This window comes from Hippocampus bargibanti, linkage group LG03, assembly GCF_051943395.1.
Source record: "Hippocampus bargibanti isolate YZ-2025 linkage group LG03, ASM5194339v1, whole genome shotgun sequence".
In the NCBI taxonomy this organism is placed as follows: Eukaryota; Metazoa; Chordata; class Actinopteri; order Syngnathiformes; family Syngnathidae; genus Hippocampus; species Hippocampus bargibanti.
The window spans coordinates 17,347,851-17,372,180 of record NC_142736.1 but is presented as its reverse complement, the minus strand read 5'-3'; the positions used below and the strand labels follow the sequence as shown (position 1 = coordinate 17,372,180).

The window sequence follows — 24,330 nt, the reverse complement described above, 5'->3', positions numbered from 1 at the left end:
ACCACACGCAGCTGGTCACAGCCACAGTGAAGTTTAGCCTCTTGCGAAAACACAGTCAAACAAATGCTGCTTGGGTGACCAGGAGACAGCGTGCAGGCGTCTGCAGTGTGAGAAACATTCAATAGGGCTTTGGGAGCGTGACGTGAGTCTTTGTCAAGGGTATGGTGCCATCTGGGCTGTTCTGAGGATGATAAGGCTCAAGTACAAGGTCCTGAGATAGTGGGAATTTTCTAAAGCCAAATAGACATATACAAGCCTCGGCCAAACACGGCGCCATTTGTCCAGCCTTGACTTTTTCCTTCAGGTTGCCCTTACTCATGGCAAAAGTACTCGCATTGTGTACTTACTTAAGAGGTCTATGTACTGATTTAAATCCTGCACTTAAAGATGTCGTTTGCAGTTTCAAAAATGCAAGATTTAATTTTGATCTCACTTCAGTAATCCACGGCCCCAACTCAAAAGCCGTGTCCCTCACTGATTCACAAACATGGCCATTCATAACGGCATGTGATAATGAAAGTGCGTCGTGGTGATAAGTAGTCCCAGGGGACACTGTTTAGCTTCAACAGAGCAGCAGCACAAGCAATACTAAACGAGCGCAAGTCCTGTCAACAAGCCGATGTTATATTTATGCGATTTTGCTCGAGTGACATCTGTATTTGGTAGTGTTACTATAAGACTAAATGTTATTATTATTATTATTATTATTATTATTGCCCAGGGGTGTACAACCAGCAGCTATGGAAGCTGGCCATTAACCGGTTAATGTTGTAGTTTGTTCCTCAATGACTGACACTTCATCAGTCTTCTGGCTCTGGTTGATTGTTTTTTCCTCAGGTGCCGAGGTTTCTTTTAAAGGATAACCGACGTCTCCGGACAAGTTGTGTCCATAATTTGTAAAATGGCTTCAAATGACTTCTACTGAGCGTATTTTAATAAGATTCCACCGCATATAGCTATATTTTATGTTTTAAGACTCGCTCTGAATATTTATGAAGTCTTGTCTTTGAGTTGGTGACGAGTCCGTACGTGACGTCATGAAAGAACCGCCCCCTGACCGTAAAAAAGACGCATTGTAGGGTCCTTCCATCACGTCAATGTATTTTGCTGTACGTTTGGTCTGAGAACCGTGTTGCACCCAAAAGCCGCCAGAAGAGGGAGTCCAAGCTCCATATATGGAATTTATAAGCCTGTGGAAGCAGAGGTGGCCACTGGAGGTCGCCATTTTGTGCCTCTTTTCTGATGATCCATTGTTGCCCCAATGTTGCCTCAAAATGGCATGGAATAAATTCTTTAATCGATTGCAAACATGTATGCTTTCCTCTTCAGAACTATTTGAATCATATTCATAGCTGGATGTGTAACAAGAAAGCATATTCGCCGAATCTGAAGCCATTGTTTTAATTCTCCAGCAATGCAAGACGTCTTGGCGTGACGTCACGAACTGGGGGTGGGACTTTCTGAAAATGCCCAATTCGCAGCTCAATTTTTTTGCAGATTTTGGACACTTTAAGTCACATTTATTGGTGTTTTGCATTTGACTAAAAATATCACACTGCGTGTTTTGGGTATTTTAGATGCTATCAAACGTTTTTCTGATGTCAGTTAAACAAAAAAGTGACGTCGGTTGTCCTTTAAATGTAATTAAAACCACAAAATGGGCCAGAAGGGGACCATTTGGATATTTATTTGTTTTACAAAGTTGATTTTACTACTGCTACGACAAATTCTACTCATGTCATCATGACGGTTTTAACATATGACCAAATTAATTTTGGAGATGCGGAGATATGGACAGCCCAGTGGCCTAGTGGTTAGCGTGAGGTTACAGGCCTCCCTGTTTGGAGTTTTCCTGTTCTCCACTGGTTCCCATGGGTTTTCTCCGGGTACGTGGGTTTATTCCCATGTTCCAAAAACATGCATGGCAGAATGATTAAACACTCCTAATTGTCCTTGAGCGAGAGTCTGAGCACGGATAGTTCTTTAACTTTGTGTCGCCTGCGATTGGCTGGCAACTGGTTCAGGGTGTCCCCGCCTACTGCCCAAAGACGACAGGGATAGGCTTCACCACTCGCCACGAACATTGCGAGGATAAAGCGTCTCTGAAAATGGATGGGTGGATGGATGATTTATATTCTTTACTTTGGATGAACCTTTTTGCGTGAAAGTATTCAATTTCTACATTTTGGGAGTAACACACAGCTTTGCAGCAAAGCACGCGTTCTGCATTTTACACGCAAATGAGTATTTATTTTTCCTTTTATTCCAAATGATGTTACTCGATTGTCTCCCATTTCTAACCTTAATGCGAGAACAGTGGTTAAAGAACTCTTGAAGAGGAGCGCTTTTATGAGGTTAATCATGTTTTTTATGTTTAAATTAATCAAATTAAGTCCCAGTCTGTGTTTAACACACACCTCCAATCCAAAACTGATACAGAAAAAGCACCGCCCAAGTTTGCTTGCCTTGATAAACAATAATTTCATATTAGCCTGGTTTTATGCAGCAGGTCTTAAGGCCACAGTCTCTTCGTGAGGTTATCTCTGATTTACAGGATCAGTGCATTTGGAGGGATGCATCCGGTCTATCTCAGCCAACCGTGCACTGCTGTCACATTGGCAGAGTGACGGGCCTAATTGGGATCTGTATGTATCCCATTCCTTCTTCCACTCCCATGATGCATATGCAAAGGGAGCTACATGGGAGGGAAAAACTGGAATTGGGTCCCTCGAACCACAAAGTCTAAATTCAGCCTGAAATGTGAAATCTCTGCCTCTCTACTGAACCATTTCCATGAGGTCAAACTATTACTTGAGGAAGGACTCTAGTGGCTCATTGTGTTTTATTTTAAACATTATCGTCAACTACAATTTGACTCCATCCTCCCTTCCTGTCGGCTAGCTGGCTACTGGCCGTGCCATTTATCATCCATGGCACATCAACTGAATGAGTCTGAGGAAACAAGTTGGCTTGGTTATGGCACTCGGCGACGTCTGACATTGTCACTGAGACCGATGTACTCAAAAGCAACCTGTTGACGCAGAGAATAAAGAAATTGAATTCTATTTCATCAGGTTTTAATAACATTGTGTCTTAATGATGTACTAAGACTGAAGCTGATTGTGGTAGCGCAATATAATACAATAGTGCCTTGAGATATGTGGAACCATCTTATGTGGTTTTTGATATACAAGCCATATTTTAGGATACATGTGCTATATAGTGACTGTAAACTCAAAGAACTGTGGTTTTGTCAGGCAAATGTTGTTTCACAATCAATGTTTTTACCTTTTGTATGAAACATGGTTTGTACTGATTTCATTGTTATTTACTGATAATGTGCTTAAATGGAACGGGGAAGCCCCACTGTGTCTTAGTGTTTGATAAGAATGGATTAAATGAAGATTTGGACCACTGATACCCACTGATGCCGATGTGCTTGTTCACGTTTGGAAAGAAATAGAATACTGTTTGGAAGGTGCCGTGTAGCCCAATGGTGGCCACATTATGCATTTCATTAACAAGTAACCCAAGTTGGATTTCTTGGACTTTTGTGTTGAAATTTTTGCTTTAAAAAACTTGAGACCAATAGTTTTCAGGAAATATAAATTGGATGTTCCTACATTTAATATATGAAATAAGGAGATAAGAGCACTTTCATTTGTCTCACAATGGAGAAATTTGCATTTAAGGTATGTACGTTAGGCAACATAAAGTTACATAACAGTGTTCAAAGGACCTCACCGACAAATGTTCCTTCGGAAGACACAACTTACTCGTTTAGACAAAGCTATATATTGTATTGAACGGAAATTCTTCAGCAATGCAGTACTTACAATCATCCATCCATCCATTATCTGTTCCGCTTATTCCTCATTAGGGTGGCAGGGGGTGGTGGAGCCTATCCCAGCCGCCTTCGGGCACTAGGCGATTGGCTGGCCACCTATGCAGGGCCGCCCACTCACATTCATATTTTTTTTATTCTTCGCGAAGAACAACCGTGCGCACACTAATGATGACATCAAGTGGTAGACCTACCCGACAGCAATATGAATGGTTATTGTGATTGCCTCGAATTCGGACTTGTGTCAAACATAGTGTTTCTATTTGATGGCTTGAACGGATTAGTGGGATTTCCATTCATTTCAACAGAAATATATGGTTTGAGTTCAGACCCTAGTAACAGAAAAATATTTCTAGTATATTCAGGCACCTTGTTGTCTTCTTTTTTAGCCTTTCCAAGAGAGACAGAACGTCTCTTCCCTACACGGCGTGTTAGCCCAAGTGAGACTAACTTTTAACAAGACCCCAGTCATCGCCTCGAAAATAATTGGCTTGTGTCATAAATTCAGCATGTGATAGTTTTGCTCGATTTGGAATCCTTATGCATCAAAGGTCTATGTGGCGACTGTGTGGTGAGATACTGCTCATTTCAATGTTATGTTTTTTCATATTGTGAGAATTACCTTTCAGGAAGACTTAATGTTTTTTTTATATTCCAGATCATGACCAGTTGTGTCATCTTTGCAATCAAGGTGTGTTTGACATTGCAGCCAGGTGCGATCAAAGACAATTTGAAATATGTCACATTCATACATATTGAATTCTTGTCATCTGAGATGCCCTAAGTTTTAAGAGACTGCACCAATGAATCATAATGCCTCACGTTGGGAGGGCCAGTCAACTGTTGAGTATGCCAGTCAAAGAATATCTAAACAAAGATGCTTAACCATAATAAATAAGTGAACAGAATAGTAATTGAAGACTTCCTCCTGGTACTTTGATGTGTTCAAGGAAAGAAAATAGTGTTGTACTGTTTTTCCAGTATGCCATAAACTCAACAAAAACAGCGTACAACCAATGCCATACTGCAGTTCTCTTGCTCTCCGATACATCGCAGAAAATCTTTTTTTTCTTTTTTTTATTTATGAGAATGAAGTTTTACTTTTCACATGCAGGTCAGAATAGGGAAGTGTGCGCCCTCATTGTGGTACTGCATTGTGCCGCTACATACAGACAGGACTGAGCAGTTGAGTTGAGTGTTTGTGAATGACGCAATGCCTAAATTGCCTAAGACAAATTGCAAAAATATGTATGTACATTTGAAATATGTTTTACTTTTTGCATCAAAATATTATTTATAAAAGTTAGTCATTAAAACTACCTTTGGCATGTCTCTCATCCAGCTGACATTGGCCGAGAGGCGAGTTACACCTGGAACGTTTGTCAGCCGACCACAGCCATTTGTTTTTCTTTCTCGTAGAAATGAAGAGTAATGTATGCTGTCTTAAAGGACAACCGACGCCTCCGGACAAGTTGTGTCCATAATTTGTAAAATTGCTTCAAATGACTTCTACTGAGCGTATTTTACAAAGATTCCACCATATAGCTATATTTTATGTTTTAAGACTGGCGTTGAATATTTCGCAAGTCTTGTTTTTGAGTTGGTGACGACTCACATCACGTCACGGAAAGAACGCCCCTGACCGAGAAAGAACACATTGTAGCAGTCCTTTCATCACGTCAATGCATTTGGCGGTACTTTGTTTGGTCTGAAAACTTCGTGTTGATCCGTGTTGATGGCGAAATTAGAAGGAAAACACCTAAATAACGCGATGGTGAGTCGTGTGTTGCACCGATATTCTATTTGATATTCCCTGACAAAAATTTGAAGGAAATAATCAGCCCGTTTCCACGGTGCTTTGTCCCCATCTTCTGCCTCTTTTGAGTGCTACACCCTCCCCCCAGATACCTCAAAATGGCACGGAATAAATTCTTTAATCGATTGCAAGCATGTATGCTTTCCTCTTCAGGACTATTTGAATCATATTCATAACTGGATGAGCAACAAGAAAGCATATTCTCCAAATCTGAAGCCATTGTTTTGATTCTCAAGCAAGGCTAGACGTCTTGGTGTGACACCACGAACAAGGGGGTGGGGCCTTCTGAAACTGGCCACTTCCGGTTTCAAATTGAAGTAGTTTTTAGACACTTAAGTCATTTTTATTGGTGTTTTGCATTTGACTAAAAATATCATACTGCATATTTTGGGTATTTTAGATGCTATAAAATGTTTTTCTGATGTCAGTTAGGAAACAAAACGTGATGTCAGTTGTCCTTTAAGTCTAGTCAATGTCAAAGACAGCTTTATTGTCAAATATGCTAATATGCATGACATACAGCACAGATTAACTTAAACACTTAGTAACACCACATCTATTTAATGGTTCATCAAAACACTTGACTTTTGTTTGTTTCATCTGAATGGACCGAATAAATAGCACAGGGAAGTCATGTGAGCACAGCTAAGCTGCCTCAAAGTTTTTGAGTGGTTTTGAAAAGTACAGCACGTACAGAACATACCATTTCTGTTGCTTCAAAAGCCCAATTCATCTGAGATTGATCATTTGTGTATCGTGACAGTATGCCAGTGTCTCCTTTTGTGGATTGAGTGCGTCTTGACATGAGGGGAGCCTGTGTAACACATTGCTTCAGCAACCACCACATTAATACAATCCTCTTGCTGGGGCGCTTTTGGATTTGTATTATTTACCCAATTACACGCCCCCAGCAGTGTTTTCATATGAAGTAAGGAGAGACTGCATACCAGTAAGATGACAATGATCTCTTATATTTATTGACTCATGAAAATACAAAGAATGTATTAAAAAAAGTAATGTAAAAAAATAACTGTGAAATCTGGATAACTCTTTAAATTGACTCTAGAAGCTGATCTGATATTCATTCAACTCCCAGCAAAATAGATATTTGAAGGCAAAGGTTTTGGATCAAAGATCGACTTTTCAATCAACCAACCTTCCGCGATCGACCCGTCGCCGCGCAAAAGACACACAAATGGTTGTTGTTGTTTTTTTTCCTCCCCTACACCAATCGTGATCAAGTCTGGACCTGATCTGGGATCTACCGGTCGATCATGAATGACCTAAAGGGCACCCCTGTTTTAAGGCATTTTCAATTTTTACCTTAGCACAACGTGGAAATGTCACGATGCGGTGTTTCAATCAATGCTAGGCAAGACTGGTCCACTCCATAAGGCAATGTTTTCTTCTCTTTCAGCTATTATTATAGATTTACTTCTTCCCTTTGGGTCATTGTCCTGTTGCATCATCCAGTTTCCGTCTGAATTCCAATTAGTTAATGTATGACCTTAAATTTCCCTTCATTTTTTTGGAATTGTAAATCTTTAGGTCTATGCATTTTGATCCTGAGCTAGCACCATAGTCGTGAACCCTGATAACGTCTTCACATTTGGCATAACCACGACTGTACCTTGAGATTCAGACATCGATCGAATTAAGCTCATCTCTTAATGCTCTGGTGAAAAACCACTCAAAAGTTGAGGTAACGACTGAATGCCTTGATGGAGCCCCAAATCACAGAGGAAAGCTTTGTCCAAGCAGCACTTTATCTTGGATGACACTTTCCTTGGCACTATTTTCAAAGTTCCACACGTTTAGATTTCGTTTTTCGTCATGAATCCAATGGACATTTCCTTAATAAAATTGGCAGTTGATCTGAGGCATATTTGCCGTGGAAAAGCTCCAAAGGATCCTGCTTGAGTTTTACAGCCTTTCTCCACTTAAATAGGCACTAAGCAGAAAAGAATGCCAGTCACTGGATCTGTAGTGCATCCAGAAAGTAGTCACAGCCTTTCGCTTTTTCTGTACTTTTTATTCAGCCTCACCCTTAAGATGGACGGAATTTGTTTTCCCCTCAAATTTTTCCACACAGCACCCATAATGCGTAATAATTAAAAATTTCTCCATAAACTACAACTAGTCCAAAATTCCTAAGCCCGGATCATCACTAAAACCCCCTCCTTTTACCACATCACCCCTGTCCTCCAGCAGCTACACTGGCTCCCTGTTAAACTTTGTATTGAATTCAGAATACTTCTGTTCACATTTAAAGCCATCTATAACCTTGCCTCCCCCTATCTGTCTGATCTGCTTCAAATTTCCGTTCCCTCACATCCTCATCCTCTCTTCACCTCTGTGTGCCCTCTGCCCATCTCACCATGATGGGGTGCAGAGCTTTCAGCCGCTCTGCTCCCAAACTCTGGAACTCACTTCCACCCAACATCCGTAATATTGATTCCAATCCACCTTTCGAATTCCACCTCAAAACCCATCTGTTTAAAATTGCATTCATGGTCTATGGTTGTATTGTTCTATGTATTGTCCTTTTAATTGTGATGTGTCCTTGAGTGTTCAGAAAGGCACTTGTAAATTAAATGTATTATTATTATTATTCATCCATCCATCCATCCATCCATCTCTGCCGCTTATCCGGGGTCGGGTCGCGGGGGCAGCAGCTTCAGTAGGGAAGCCCAGACTTCCCTCTCCCCAGCCACTTCTTCCAGCTCGTCCTGGCGGATCCCGAGGCGTTCCCATGCCAGCTGGGAGACATAGTCTCTCCAGCGTGTTCTGGGTCGTCCCCGGGGTCTCCTGCCAGTGGGGCATGCCCGGAACACCTCACGAGGGAGACGTCCCGGGGGCATCCTAATCAGATGCCCGAGCCACCTCATCTGACTCCTCTCGATGTGGAGGAGAAGCGGCTCGACTTTGAGCCCCTCCCGGATGACCGAGCTTCTCACCTTATCTCTAAGGGAGAGCCCGGACACCCGACGGAGAAAGCTCATTTCGGCCGCTTGCATCCGGGATCTCGTTCTTTCGGACACAACCCATAGCTCGTGACCATAGATGAGGGTTGGGACGTAGATCGACCGGTAGATTGAGAGCTTTGCTTTTTGCCTCAGCTCCTTCTTCACCACGACAGATCGGTACAAAGTCCGCATCACGGCAGACGCCGCACCGATCCGCCTGTCGACCTCTCGATCCCTTTCACCCTCACTCGTGAACAAGACACCCAGATACTTAAACTCCTCCACTTGAGGCAAAATCTCCTCCCCGACCCGGAGAGGGCACTCCACCCTTTTCCGACTGAGAACCATTGTCTCAGATTTGGAGGTGCTGATTCTCATCCCAGCCGCTTCACATTCGGCTGCGAAACGCTCCAGCGAGAGTTGGAGAGCTCCACTTGAAGGCCCCAACAGTACAACATCATCTGCAAAAAGCAGAGATGCTATACTGAGGCTACCAAAACGGAAACCTTCAACGCTTCGGCTGCGCCTAGAAATTCTGTCCATAAAGGTTATGAACAGAATCGGTGACAAAGGGCAGCCTTGGCGGAGCCCAACCCTCACTGGAAACGATTCCGACTTACTGCCGGCAATGCGAACCAGACTCTGACATCGGTCATATAGGGACCGAACGGCCCGTAACCAGCCGCTCCTGTACCCCATACTCCCGAAGTACCCTCCACAGAACTCCACGAGGGACACGGTCAAACGCTACAAAACACATGTAGAGTGGTTGGGCGAATTCCCATGCGCCCTCGAGGACCCTGCTAAGGGTGTAGAGCTGGTCCACTGTTCCGCGGCTGGGACGAAAACCACACTGTTCCTCCTCAATCTGAGGCTCGACTTTCCGACGGACCCGCCCCTCTAGGACCCCTGAATAGACCTTTCCAGGGAGGCTGAGAAGTGTGATCCCTCTGTAGTTGGAACACACCCTCCGGCCCCCCTTTTTTAAAAAGGGGGACCACCACCCCGGTCTGCCAATCCAGAGGCACTCTCCCCGATGACCACGCAATGTTGCAGAGGCGTGTCAGCCAGGACAGCCCCACAACATCCAGAGCCTTTAGGAACTCCGGTCGGATCTCATCCACCCCCGGGGCCTTGCCACCGAGGAGCTTTTTAACCACCTCGGTGACTTCAGCCACAAGGATCGGAGGGCCCACCTCGGAGTCCCCAGACACTGCTTCCTCCAAGGAAGGCGTGTTGGTGGAGTTGAGGAGGTCTTCGAAGTACTCTGCCCACCGGTTCACGACGTCTCGAGTCGAAGTCAGCAGCGCCCCACCCTCACTGTACACAGTGTTAGTCGTGCACTGCTTTCCCCTCCCGAGACGCCGGATGGTGGACCAGAATTTCCTCGAAGCGGTCCGGAAGTCGGCTTCCATGGCCTCACCGAACTCTTCCCATGCCCGTGTTTTTGCCTCGGCGACCACCGAGGCTGCATTCCGCTTGGCTAGTCGATACGTGTCAGCTGTCTCAGGAGTCCCACAGGCTATATAAGCCCGGTAGGACTCCTTCTTCAGCTTCACGGCATCCCTTACTACTGGTGTCCACCAGCGAGTACGGGGATTGCCTCCACGACAGGCACCAACCACCTTACGGCCGCAACTCTGATTTGCCGCCTCAGCAAGGGAGATACGGAACATGGTCCATTCGGACTCAATGTCCCCCACCTCCCCCGGGACATGTGTATAGTTCTGCCGGAGGTGGGAGTTGAAACTCCTTCTGACAGGGGATTCTGCCAGACGTTCCCAACAAACCCTCACAACACGTTTTGGGTCTTCCTTCTATTATTATTATTTATTATTAAGTGTAAAATGTTTTTTTGCAAATGAATCAAAACATTAAAAAAACTACACAGGCTTTGCTCAAGACTTTGTTGATAGACCTTTGCCAGTAATTGCAACCTCAAGTATGTTTGAATATGATGCCAGAAGCTTGGCAAAACAATCTTTCTACAGTTTTGCCCATTACGCTTTACACTACTTCTCAAGCTCCATCAGGTTGGATGGGGAGTGTCTGTGGACAGCCATTTTCAGATCGCTCCTGTTAGAGCTATTCAATCGCATTTAAGTCCGGGCTCTAACTGGGCCACTCGGGCCACTCACATAGTTATCCTGAAGCCACACCTTCATTGTTTTGGCTGTGTGCTTAGGGTCAGCGTCCCACTGGAAAGTAAACTTTCAGCCTAGTCTGATGTCCGAAGCAATTTAGACTCACAGACCTTTTTTTTGTCTCGCACTTGACTAGCCATTGGAGTCGCAAAATATTTTTATCACCTCAACTGTTTTTATTCCTGGGGAATAATGCTGTCCTTTAAAAGAAACTTCAGCTAGTTTTTTGGATCATCATGAAAATCAAAACAGGCAGTCATGTCAGCCAACAGTTGGAATTTACAATTTGATTTTACCATATTTCAAGAACTTGTCAGCAACAATGTCCTCAAAAAGAAAAAAAAAACATGAAATTGAAAATTTGGTAAGAAAGCAATTGCTGAGGGTAGCACAGTGATTGACTCCTTAGCACATCCACATCACAGTGCAAAGGTGCAGGGTTTAATTCCTTCCTATGTCGAGTTTGCATGTTCTCCCTGTGTGCCTACGTGGGTTTTCTCTGGGTACTTCAGTTTCCTCCTACATTCCAAAAACACAAGTGGTAAATTGATAGAGCACTCCAAATTTTCCCTTGGTGTGACTGTAAGTGTGAATGGTCTTTGTATATCCAGCAATTGGCTGGCAACTTGTCCAGGATGTACCAACTGCCCGGTGACGGTTTGGATAGGATCAAGCATCTTCAGTGACCTTTGTGAGGATAAGACGGTTTGGATAATGAATGGATAGATGGATGGACAATTTCGGAAGCATACACCACCACACAGAACAGTGTTTGATAATTGCAGTATAATCACAAAAAAGAGGCACACACTGTTTAAAATGGAAAGTGTCCCATGCCATCAAAGTACAGTGTTAAGCATAATTATTTTTCTAATTTCGTATTTGCGAAAATAATATTTTTCTATCTTAAGGTTTACTTTTGGTGTGATCTGGACATTGACTTGCACTTTGCCCTTGTGGATGAGAATTTGACATGGACGGGGACATTTTGTGACTCGAACTTGTCCACTTTTATTGAGTCTAAGTCGTGATAATAGCCTTTTCCGAATCATGTCCAATCAATGGTATTAACCATAGGTAGACTACAACCAATGTCTCCGGACAGGTTGTGTCCATAATTATCAAAATCGCTTCAAATGACTTCTACAGAGCGTATTTTACAAAGATTCCCTCGCATATAGCTATATTTTACGTTTTAAGATTCGCTCTGAATATTCCGGAAGTCTTGTTTTTGAGTTGATGACAAGTCCTCACCCTACGTCACTGAAGGAACTCCCCTGACTGAGAAAGGACATACCTTGCATCACCTCAATGCATTTTGCGGTACTTTGTTTGGTCTGAAAACTTTGCTTTGATCCGTGTTGATGGCAAAATTAGAAGGAAAACACATAAATAACGCAATGGTGAATCGTATGTTACACCGAGACAACTCTTTGATATTCGTTGACAAAAATTCCAAGCTGAAACATAAACCTATTTCCATCGGAGCTCTGGCGCCATCTTCTGTATCTTGTGGGACACTACACATCAGTCTTGATCCCTCCACATGACCCGGAAGACCTTCTTTAATCGATTGCAAACATTTATGCTTTCCTCTTCAGAACTACAGTAAAGTCTCGTTATATCGATATCGGATATATCGATAGTCCCGGTTATATCGATACTATTTCTATGCACGCACGGAGAAAATTACATGCAAACAGGGTCGGATATATCGATAGTCCCGGTTATATCGATATTTTTTCGGACTCCCTTGAATATCGATATAACGAGACTTGACTGTATTTGAATCATATTCATAACTGGATGTGTAACAAGAAAGCATATTCTCCGAATCTGAAGCCATTATTTTGATTCTCGAGCAAGGCAAGACGCCTTGGCGTGACATCACGAACTGGCGGCAGGACTTTCTGAAAATGCCCAATTCGCAGCTCAATTTTTTGCAGATTTTGGACACTTTAAGTCATTTTTATTGGTGTTTTGCATTTGACTAAAAATATCAGCCTGCATGTTTTGGGTATTTTAGATGCTATAAAACGTTTTTCTGATGTCAGTTAGGAAACAAAAAAGTGATGTTGGTTGTCCTTTAATGTTGTAGAAAGCTCTCAAGGATGATCAGTGGAAATGTCATACACCTGTGCTAAATTTTGGGCTTTCGAGCAAAGGCTGTGAATATTTTTGTGGGTTCATGTGATTTCTCTGTTTTTTAAAAATACATTTGCAAAAAATGCCCCCCAAAAAATTCATGTTAACACTATGGGGTATTTTGTAGAATTTTAAATGGAAAAACAAATCCAAATTTTTTGAGGCTTGAAGACATAAAATGTGAATATCTGGATGGGCTGCAAGTGCACAAACCCATATCTTATTGGCTGAAGTGAAAATACTCAATTACCTCCTCTGGCCTGTTTCAAACCAACAGCGGGTGTTGCCTTGTTTATATGAACGGCTATGGCTCCAATTAGAAGATGCAAAAGTATTCACATTGTGTATTTATAGTAAGTTTGGGTTTGTTTGTGTCCGAAAAAAACACAATTGGAAAATGTAGCATTATAATATTATTAATAAATTATATGCAAACGATCTGATGAGATATGTCATAAGTGCAAACATCGAAATAACAGGTGCCATCTTTCAGCCGTCGCAATCCTGACTGTGAGAGACTCGGCATTCGAATGATGTCATTATGTAGTGAGAGTGTCCGTATGGGGACTGGGAGGACAGAGGATCGGAGGAAGGTTGGGGATGTGGACGCCTCACATAAACACCGGACTTCGGTGTGGTAGACTGCTGTTCATTTCCTGTTTGAAACTCCTGAGCAAGACAGTGTTGTAAAAGGCGCCATTGTTCCGTAACTTTTGCAAAAGGGACGAATTTGTATTTGTGTTCAAATTTATTTATTTTTATTAATGGCTCTTTACCATCATTTTTGGAACTTTTGACTGAGACAAGAATGCTAACTATCTATATTAGTTTTATTTGTCTGCTAAAAGCATACGTGGGGCAGTTTTGTTTGATGTACTGTGCCACACAGCACATGTCTTGGATCTCACAAATGAGAATTATGCAAGTAGCTGAATCGCATGATTGACACATCCAGGATTTTCCCTGAATTTTAATTTGCACAAAACCATGTACAGCTATGCATCTGATACCACATTTTAGTCATGGGCTGCTATAAGCGAGCTGATCATGTACAGTGGAAACTATCCATGTAAAGGTGATTTTGAAAACATCCAGAATAGCGTGCTTAAAGGAAAGCGTAGTAATGAATAATTTGTTTTGAATAATCCTAAATGCTACAATTATGATGAAACACACGTTTTTGGGGTACCTTTGTATAAAAACAACCAACAAATGAGAAGAAGCAATACAATTGGGGGTGGGGGGAAACGCATACAAAAGCACCCTATTCATTCATTCCATTGTTTTCTTTCAGCTTTGTTGTTTGACAAAACAAATGTTAGAAAACCAGTTAACAAATAGCTCCACCGATATGTTACCTTGTTTTCTTGGAGTTTTTTGTCTGCCAATTCACATGATCCTTCTCGGTGTTTTAACACAGAGAGGGATCATGTGCAAAGACCTGTTTTGTTGCTTGTTTCATTTTACTTTTCCATTTTCTTCATCTACTTCAGCATCTTTTCTGCATGATTGTTTCTAGCTCTATTAGAAAGTCAGTTTTTCTACATCACTGTCAATACACATTATTTATATTGTTTGACTTCAGATGGTCGGAAAAGTCTCAATTATTGGAAGTATTTCAATCAAGGTGAAAGTTCTTTATTTTTTGGGAGGGTGCAGATTCTTGTAATTGGCCAAAAATATTCCAGTGACTGATTACCAGTAATTTGCAGATTAAATAAGAGGAATTAATTAATAGGAAGGAAAAGAAGAAGAATAGGAAGACCATAACACAGTTATTGTGTTGTATTTTTGTTGTACGGGATATTTACAATCAACATTCCATCCTAATAGTGAATGTAAATTACGTCTGGATGGTATGGTTACTTGGAGGATTGCGCTATCAATTTTGTCTTGTAACAAAAAACGAAAATTGACCAAACCACATCTAGTCAAGACAATGCTTGAATTTACACTTGAATTTAATTTCAATTTTTAAATATGCAATTAGGTGCTAATGTCATTTTGTAAATTACTCTGATGCCCTTGTAAATTTTCCAACTCCGTTTCATATTATTGTATTTAATTCCATACCAATCCATGGGGATTTATTTTATCATATGATAATCCGGTAAATGAGCAGCAGTGAAACTTTTATTAAACTATTGGAAAAATATAACTACTTGGGTTTTTTACTTTTTTGAGTTTAAGTATCTGGGAGTCTTGTTCACGAATGAGGGTGTGAGGAAGTGACAGGTCGACAGGCGGATCGGTGCGGCGTCAGCTGTGATGCGGACTTTGTACCGATCTGTCGTCGTGAAGAAGGAGCAGAGCCAAAAAGCAAAGCTCTCGATTTACCGGTCGATCTACATCCCAACCCTCATCTATGGTCACGAGCTATGGGTTGTGACCGAAAGAACGAGATCCCGGATACAAGCGGCCAAAATTAGCTTTCTCCGTTGGGTGTCTGGGCTCTCCCTGAGAGATAAGCTGAGGAGCTCCGTCATCCGGGAAGGGCTCAGAGTCGAGCCGCTTCTCCTCCACATAGAGAGGAGCCAGATGAGGTGGCTGGGGCATCTGATTAGGATGCCCCCAGGACGCCTCCCTGGTGAGGTGTTCCGAGCATGCCCCACTGGCAGGAGACCCCGGGGATGACCCAGGACACGCTGGAGAGACTATGTCTCCCAGCTGGTCTGGGAACGCCTCGGGATCCGCCAGGACGAGTTAGAAGATGTGGCTGGGGAGAGGGAAGTCTGGGCTTCCCTACTGAAGCTGCTGCCCCCGCGACCCGACCTCGGATAAGCGGCAGAAGATGGATGGATGGATGTATGGATAGGTTTTTTGCCTTATGGGTCCCTTCTGCCATTCTTGGAGTTTGAAAATTTAGGGGCACACATGAAGTCATCACAAATTGACTTGCAATTTAAATATTCATGTTCCCTAGATGATTGATTAATTTGCTGACGAGTGAAGCAGAAATTTATCAGGAGGAAAAAAATATTCAAGAAAAAGACCAAACAGCAGATTTACCTTTCACACGTGAGCAAGGGCAAAATGGCACAAATTCGAGGCAGTGTTAAACCCTGAGACCGATAGTTTCGTGGAACAGTTCTTGCAAAATACTGGATACAATATTTGCTCATATGAAAAGAAGAACGGAATTAGAAAGGATCTTAAGCCTCATTTTTCAAATTTTCACCTCCATTCCATATGATGGTAACGGTACTTTTTAAGGATTTTATTTGGATCCAATGGCGCTTAGTAACTGCCTCTTATTTGCACTGACCCAAATAGATGACTGACGGCTCGATTATTATTTTTGCATGATTTTTTTTGTTTCTGCTCTCAAACAATAGCAGACTTTGAAATGCTTGCTTGCACCTAATATATCAAATTTCTGTTCAAATTAGTGGCCTTTCATTTTTTGAAAATAAAAACATATTTAGTGTCCAATTTTATTTGAACTTTGATTTTCAGTGAACTGATAGGGTGGCCCTTTTGAATGTCCACTTTTTTTTTTTTTTTTTTTTTTTTTTTTTAACAATTGCCCAAAGGCTCAAAATTCTTTCCAAAAAGCTGATTAGCTTCACATAACTCATTTGCATTTTATCTTCAAGAGCTGTTTGTTTACAGTGATTTATTGAGCTGCAGTCTTGTATTTAACGCGCAGTACATTTTAATTTTATTTTAATTTCATGGTGGTGGAAATTGCTAATTGGAAAAACAACCTTTTTTTTTAAAGGACAACCGACGTCTCCGGACAAGTTGTGTCCATAATTTGTAAAATGGCTTCAAATGACTTCCACTGGGCGTATTTTAATAAGATTCCACCGCATATAGCTATATTTTACGTTTTAAGACTCACGCTGAACATTCAGGAAGTCTTGTTTTTGAGTTGGTGACGAGTCCTCACGTGACGTCAGAAAAGGACCGCCTCCTGACCGTAAAAAAGACGCATTGTAGCGTCTTTCCATCACGTCAATGTATTTTGCTGTACTGTTTTTTTTGAAACCCTTGTGTTACATCCAAAAGCCGCCAGCAGAGGGAGTCCAAGCTCCATGCAAGGAATGTATTAGCCTGTGGAAACGGGCTGATTCATTCCTCACAGGAGCTGGTCGCCATTTTTCTGCCTCTTTTGTGGGACGTTACATTGCAGTCCAGATGCCTCAAAATGACACGGAAGGACTTCTTTAATCGATGGCAAACATGTATGCTTTCCTCTTCAGAACTATTTGAATCATATTCATAACTGGATGTGTAACAAGAAAGCATATTATCCGAATCTGAAGCCATTGTTTTTATTCTCCAGCAATGCAAGACGTCTTGGCGTGATGTCACAAACTGGGGGTGGGACTTTCTGAAAATGCCCAATTCGCAGCTCAATTTTTTGCAGATTTTGGACACTTTAAGTCATTTTTAATGGTGTTCTGCATTTGACTAAAAATATCATACTGTGTGTTTTGGGTATTTTAGATGCTATAAAACGTTTTTCTGATGTCAGTTAAAAAACAAAAAAGTGACGTCGGTTGCCCTTTAAGTGGTACTTGTTGTAAAAAAATAATAAAATTAAGACCTGAACCGCCGCTGTAATGGATACATAACTGAAGTGTAATTTCTGTGTGTGCATTGATAGAACTTTTCTCCGTCACTCGACTGACACAAAGTGTCTGCTCGTGCATCCCCGGGCATGACTATGTCAAGTGTGTTTATGTGCCAAGAACCAACTGCCGCTCATGTCACTCAGTGTTCCCTCATACGACAGTTACATCAGTACCCCTGTTTTAGAAGTGAACAAGAGGGGGAAGGGGCAGTCCAGAGATTATATAATGCTTTTTCTTGCTCAGCCCTCCTCTGATATTGTCAAAAGCAACCAAGTTGGAGAGGTGGAGCCACGTAAAGTTGCACATAAAGGGGGGCTGGAGCGACCAAAGTGGGCGTCTTGTTAATGCTAATCCCCTCCTCAGCCCGCAGTGCCAAGGGAGGTAATAAAGACAGTTGGATATGACTCTGGCAACACAATCAAAGTCCGTGAAGAATTCTCTTTTTTTAAGCTTGTTGTCTTATTGACATGCTGGACAGGAGGAGGTGGAGCCTGCTGCAATGGAAAGGTTCCTGGTAAGATTACAGTAAAGTCTCGTGTCACCGGGGCGGTCCAGCGCCCCACTTAGACATTGTCAAGCTTCTTTACCTTGTCCTTTGGCGTTATTGACCTTTGACCTTAAATAGAATGAGAGGAAGGGGAAAGCTGATTGCGGGCGCCCACTCGCCAGTGTCCTGTGATTTTCAAAATCCATTGAGACTCTCCTGCAGTCCCGAGGTGGAGAGGAACCAATTTAACATGTATTGCTAATTCATGGAGTGGCTTTTGAAAAGGGACAGTCAAAAGTTGTGCTTTGTTTTCCCAAAAATGTGTTTTGTTGTGAAGAAAAAGAAATGTAAAGCAAAGCTGTCTATGAAATTGAACTCTGATGATGCAGATATACCTGTACTGTAGAAGAGGAGGTTTTTGGAAGGGGCTGCTCCAGAGTCCTCCGTGGCTTAAGATTGTCCGGGTCTTACAGGGATTTCACAGTAATCTGGATAAGGACAGAAATACCTTGAAGGTGAACATTGGAGAAAGTGTTCTGCTTCTTGTACATCTGTCTCTTGTTCAGCTGCTCATGATTCCTCACATTTGCTTTGAAGTCTATATAAATAGCATCGTGACAAGTGGTCACCATCTTTGTCGAATCTTCGAAATAAAATATGTACTGTATATATGGAAAAAGCACTTCAAACTAAACTGCTTCATGAAAAATGCATTCCCGAAAAGCAATTAATTCCTAAAATAAATCCACTATGCACACCTTTCGTCTCAAAAAGAATGTTTAATTGGTTTTGAGGGTAAATGGCGTTTTATTAAATGTCATGGTCATTTTGATGTGCAGATAAAAAAGCAAAAAGGTGCTGAGTATATGTTGAACAATAATAAGGTACTTTGTGACTTGTATTCAGGTTGAAGCAGCCATTCCTAAGAGACTCAGAATTGACAGAAAGTCATTTTTGGACAATCTTTCGTGTCATTACTGTAAAGGGAATTCTGAAATGTCTGAAGATGATTTTTTTAAAGATGTGCCAACATTGAGAGCTTTTTTCTGATTTTTATAGTTTTAGCAGCACTCTTTTGCAGTATACCTTGAATTTAAGGTATCGTTCCAAAAGTGGATTGACCTGCCATCCTGGCAACAATTATTGCAGTGCCGCATTTTCTCACAAAAACCAGTACATGCAGGACATGGTTGATGAATTAAAGCCAATAGCAGAGGCAAGTTGAAAGACCCAAATTGCAGTCATGTGTGTGACCCCATTAATACTTGACTAATCACTTGAAAGCACCCTAAAATTCCTCCTCACTTGTACTCAAATGCAGCATGCTTTAGTGTTTCCGTGTTCGATGTTCGTGGAGTGTCTGTGGGTCTTATGTCTCTGCAGACTCGTGTGTGTGTGTGTGTGTGTGTGTGTGGGGGGGGGGGGGGGCTCTTAGCGCAGTCTCTGAGCCCCCGACCTCCTTCCATCAGTCGACCAATATCCCCTGCCTCAGCCCCTCACATCCATACTGGCGCCACTATGGGCACAGGGTATGCAGGCTGGCTTATAGACAGTATCACAAGCCCAGGATGGACTTTAATGTCACAGACAATGTATACAAGAGGCAGTCACACTGCTTAGCTTACACCACAAACACTGCATATTCTTGCACTCGGGATAACCACATGCAGGTGCTTGACATTTTTCCTGTCGTTTATTCGGTAAAATCAACAATCTTTAATCTAAATTGCACAAATTTGTAAACTTGTAAACTCTGCCTGTCCGTGCCTGTGTGTGTGTGTCTATACTGGATGTATGTGGTACAACATGCACTAATGCGACATTATTGAAACATCTCTCAATAAGCAACTTTTTTTGGGGGCCTCATGCTTTAGTAAATTTACATGAGCTTTCACATGTTTAGGCCCTCAGAATTGTTTGGATTGTTTTTCTTCCAATGACAGAGCGACTGTACTTTTTTGTGCAGGATGACTTTGTATCAAAACTGTCGCCATGGCCGAAGAGTGGGCACTTTTGAGTTTTTGCACATGTTTATATCCCCCAAAATGTGATTCATTTGCAGAATAATAACAAAAACAATCACAATTGTAGAAATATGGATCTTGCAGTGGTCAAAGGCGCTTGAAAATAAAATGGATTATTATTATTAGTAGTAGTAGTAGTAGTATTTTTTTCAGGCCCAAATAAATACAGCAACAATTAATAGTTGATTAAAAAAAATTCAAGTGATGAGTTAAATTCAGTTATATTAATAATGTATATCATGCTCATTGCAATGACTCCATTACAAAGAAAGTACATCTTACTTTTATTTGCATTATTTCTGCAAGTTTGTATTTTTAAACTTCAGATGTCATTCAAGGTCATTTAGAAGTGAAGTTCATTCTTCTATGCAAGTGTGTTTATCTTCACGTATGCTTGAAATGGGCTGCTATCTGTTGAGGGCAGAGAGATGTCACCAAACACAAAATAAAGGTCATCGCTGGCTCTGCCCAAAATACACTCAATGTGTATGTAAACATGTCTGCTTTTGTGTGACCGGTTAGCTGTTGCCATACTGGAAACAGACATTCGTGTCACTGGAAAACAGTAGCACTTTGTTCACCATTGTCACAATTTTGGGGGTGTTTTCTGTGAAAACGCAACATACAAAAGTTTGTTTTTTGTCTTAATCACATTGACTCATTCACTGCCAAATGATGTGCAGAAATGTGTCCACACGAATGCCAGGACCCACAGAATATTGAGTTTTAGAACGACATAAATCTTCAATGCAGTGTAAGAAACCTTATACCAGGGTTCGGGAACCTATGGCTCGCGCGCCACCTATGGCTCTTTTGATGATTGCATCTGGCTCGCAGATAAAACTAAATACGTATTCTCGCTTTTTCGCTGTTCATTTCCTGTCTGGGCTGCAGTTGGCTGAAAGCCCAATTTTGATTGGATGATACTGACCTAGGTGCTGTTGATGTCAAAACAGGTAACTTCTTTCATCAGAAAAAAAGTTATAAGTTATATGTGTCTGGAGTTATCTGAGCTTGAAATGGGGACGGCTGTACAAAATACAATACAATACATACATATTGATTTATATAGCACTTTAACAACAGCTGAAACTGGAACAAAGTGCTAACATTGAAAAAAGGGAAATGTTGTCCCCTCGTGGAAGGGAAAAACATTGCCAGAGGTCTTACCAGCGCTTTATTGGCACCCCCGCAAGAATAACCAAAACCCGAAAAAGTATTTTCAATTCCCGAATAAATTCGGGGATGGCAGTGAATGAGTTAAAATGTCAAGAGACCTGATTAATCTAATGTTATCTTTGTTGGGAAGAAAACATCTAAAAAATCCTTTGGTGTCCCAGAGCCTTTTGTGGCGGTGTTTTTATGAACAGTGGACTTAAAAAAATGTCTACTCATACCCATTTAAAGTCCCGTTTTTTTGTATTAAAATAAGTGCGATAGTATCAGCAATTTAAAAAGTATTCCCAACATTACAGCTCAGTTGGAAAAAGAAAATTAATAAATAATCATTTCAAAGCAAGAAAGTAAAAATAATTGAGATGATGTGGTTGCATAAATGCGCCCACCCTCTAATAACCGATGTCGCCTTGTTCAGTACACCTTCAAATTTATTTTAATGTACCACTGGTTTGCCACAAATATGGTTCAGATACTGTATTTTATGGAAGTATAAAGCACACCCAAAAGCCTCGATTTTCTTCAAAAGATGACCCTCCGCCTTCTACGCAGGTGCACTTATTTGTGAAGTAATATTGAGCCACAACAGGTCAAGCAAATACTGTAAGCAGCCACCGACTCCATTTCCCCCTGCAGGAGGAGTGCGTAACCGTAACAGCCACTACTGTAGAGCCTTATAATGTGGTTGTGCCTTATATTTGGAAAACTTTTATATATTTATATTTTATATTTGGAAAACATTTTTCATTCATTGAACGTGCGCCTTCTACTCTATATGGAAAATGTTTGAAAATACACCATTCATTGAGGGTGCGCCTTATATACAAGAAAATACGGTACTCTAGTTGGCTTTTTGTGGCTTTTTTTCCCATTCTTAGCAGACGGCCATCGATTTTTGCCTGAAATTGACTTGTATCTCGAGCTTCTTTAACACAATAAGCGGGGTTTCGTTTTTGTACTGTAACAAACCATTTCAATGGGCTGGTTCCGTTCTTCGACATTGAAACAGCATTGGTAAGAGGGGTAGACAAAAAAACTAAGTAAAAAAAAAAGAAAACTGAAAAACAAAACAGACTCCAAGGACTAAGTGAGCCTCATTGACCTAGTTTCCCCTCAGCCAGGCCTGTGACTCACCTCAAGTCCTCTCTGCCTGGCTGCATGGAGGTCGCCATGTAAATGACGTATGGTCCATTGCTGCCCTCAAACTAAATATGCCAAAGTTGTTAGATGTAAATCTGCTAAGAGTAATGGTACAGTCTACTTGTCATTTTTTATTTAAGATTGGAATCTGCCCATTAATGAGGTGGATGGTCAGGGCTGTATGCTGGGTCTCAGCTGGGCTGCAACATTGCCAGTATAAGAGACAAGCACCGTTTTGCTGTTTGCAAACTGGATGCTGAGCTCTTAAGGACTTTGGTAGGGTTCTTCCTGTCAAGTAAACTTGTAGGCCAAGTGTTTTAATCATATAATAACCGCTTGGTGTAAACAAGTTCAAACAAATAGGGTAGAAAATTCTTCATAGCCTAGAATGTTGGTTTGTTGTCACCTGCGTGATTTTGTTGATTAAATAATCAGGTCAGTTGTGTAGATGTATGCATGTTTAACCAAATACATTTTGTATTTACTTTATGATAACAATGAAGTGGGGATGATTTTTTTTGGTCATCGCCAGAGTAAAAGTCAATGTATCTATGACTTCATTGAAGTTTGTCCAGCACGCCATTTTTTGGCACCACAGAGTTGTTTCACATCCAGACATATTTTGACTAACAGACATAGTAAAAATATAACTCATGTAGCTGCCGAAAGTTGGAGCCCCAGGTGTGTTTTTCCTCTTCAATGAGCTAATAGCTCTCATCTTGTGCCCCATAGATCAGGTTGTGGTTATACTCCTCAATATTAAACATAGCTACAGTATGTTTCAGTTTCTTTTTTCCTTTTTCTAAAATGGAACGTTATGACAAATGAAGATGACAAATGAAGACAAGAAGCCTGATTAGTGGTAAAAAAAACATCAAGCTCAATGCAGAGTAATAAGGTCACCTTTTTGATTAATAGGTTCAACTTTCTCATTTTAACAGTCTGTATGCACAGTACTGACAAAAACTGCAATGTTTACCTGTTGGGGAGCAATTTCAGGATGAATCCTTTATGCACTATAACCTTTACAAGCCAACGTAGAGGAAATTGATTTACTTGAAATGCTTCAATGCGCTCCTACGTTTCAATCTTCATTACTTCTTGCCCAAAATGTGTTTCATTCATGATGATTTTCAACAATGCCCACCTCTATGCCTTTCTGTGACTCTTTGGGTCACAATATATCTGTTGTAACTTGTGAACAGTACACAAACATCTGTATCTACCCCCCCTTTAAGAATATCCTGTTTGAAGCCTTCCAATGGTGCGGTAATGATCATTTGTTCGTTGCCGTCATGGTCTCATGGTGTCCAAATATGAACAGCATGATGAAAACAGCAGTTGGATCGAACACCTGTTGTAAATTTAGCCATTCCCGCTCCTTTTTGGAGAACAGCAAGAAGTGCAAAAAGTACTGAAACATTGAGCAGTCGGACAGACTTTCAAAGGTTTTGAGGTCACGTTGCGTTCACCGCTCATGCCTTTCGAATCATCTTGCAGTTTCACCCAAGATATCAATTTCTTTTTGTGAATAATTCAATGGAGAATTTGCAGTCCTATTTTATAAGTTTGTCGAAAGAACTGCAAATGCACAGAATCAAATGTAAATGTGCGTGTGTTTGACTTGGAATGTTTGGGAGGCGTTGCAAGTTTTCTTGGCTGTTGTGATGGACGCTTTCAGAGCAAATGTCAGTAGCTGCACATGAAAATGAATCATTCTGTCTGAGCGCACACACACACACACACACACACACACACACACACACACACACACACACACACACACACACACACACACACACACACACACGCCAAGCACTTCAGCATGTTTTGAGGTTTATGTGTGGTATTGTGCCATTTTGATTTTTGTATTGTCTGCGCTCGGTGTGAGCAAGCAGTCTGTCTTTCCGGTACATGGTGTACGCTCGCACCTGTGGCCAGGACTGTTCCCCTTAATTACGCCTAATAAGGAACATTGATTCATCCATATTGGTTTCACACCTTTCAT

General features: G+C 41.5%; 1 protein-coding gene across 2 annotated transcripts in view; it reads left to right on the top strand.

Moving 5' to 3' along the window:
• pde8a (phosphodiesterase 8A) overlaps window positions 1-24,330 on the top strand; it is an 82,731-nt gene that overhangs the window by 6,932 nt on the left and 51,469 nt on the right. Inside the window, exon 1 of one of the 2 annotated variants that reach the window (XM_088992324.1) lies at window positions 17,813-18,009. The exons of the other annotated variant lie outside the window; for it this stretch is intronic. Coding sequence (XP_088848450.1) covers window positions 17,995-18,009 — 15 coding nt within the window. The 5' untranslated portion in view covers window positions 17,813-17,994. Of the gene's footprint in view, window positions 1-17,812; window positions 18,010-24,330 lie in introns of those variants that run through there. 2 annotated transcript variants of the gene reach the window in all.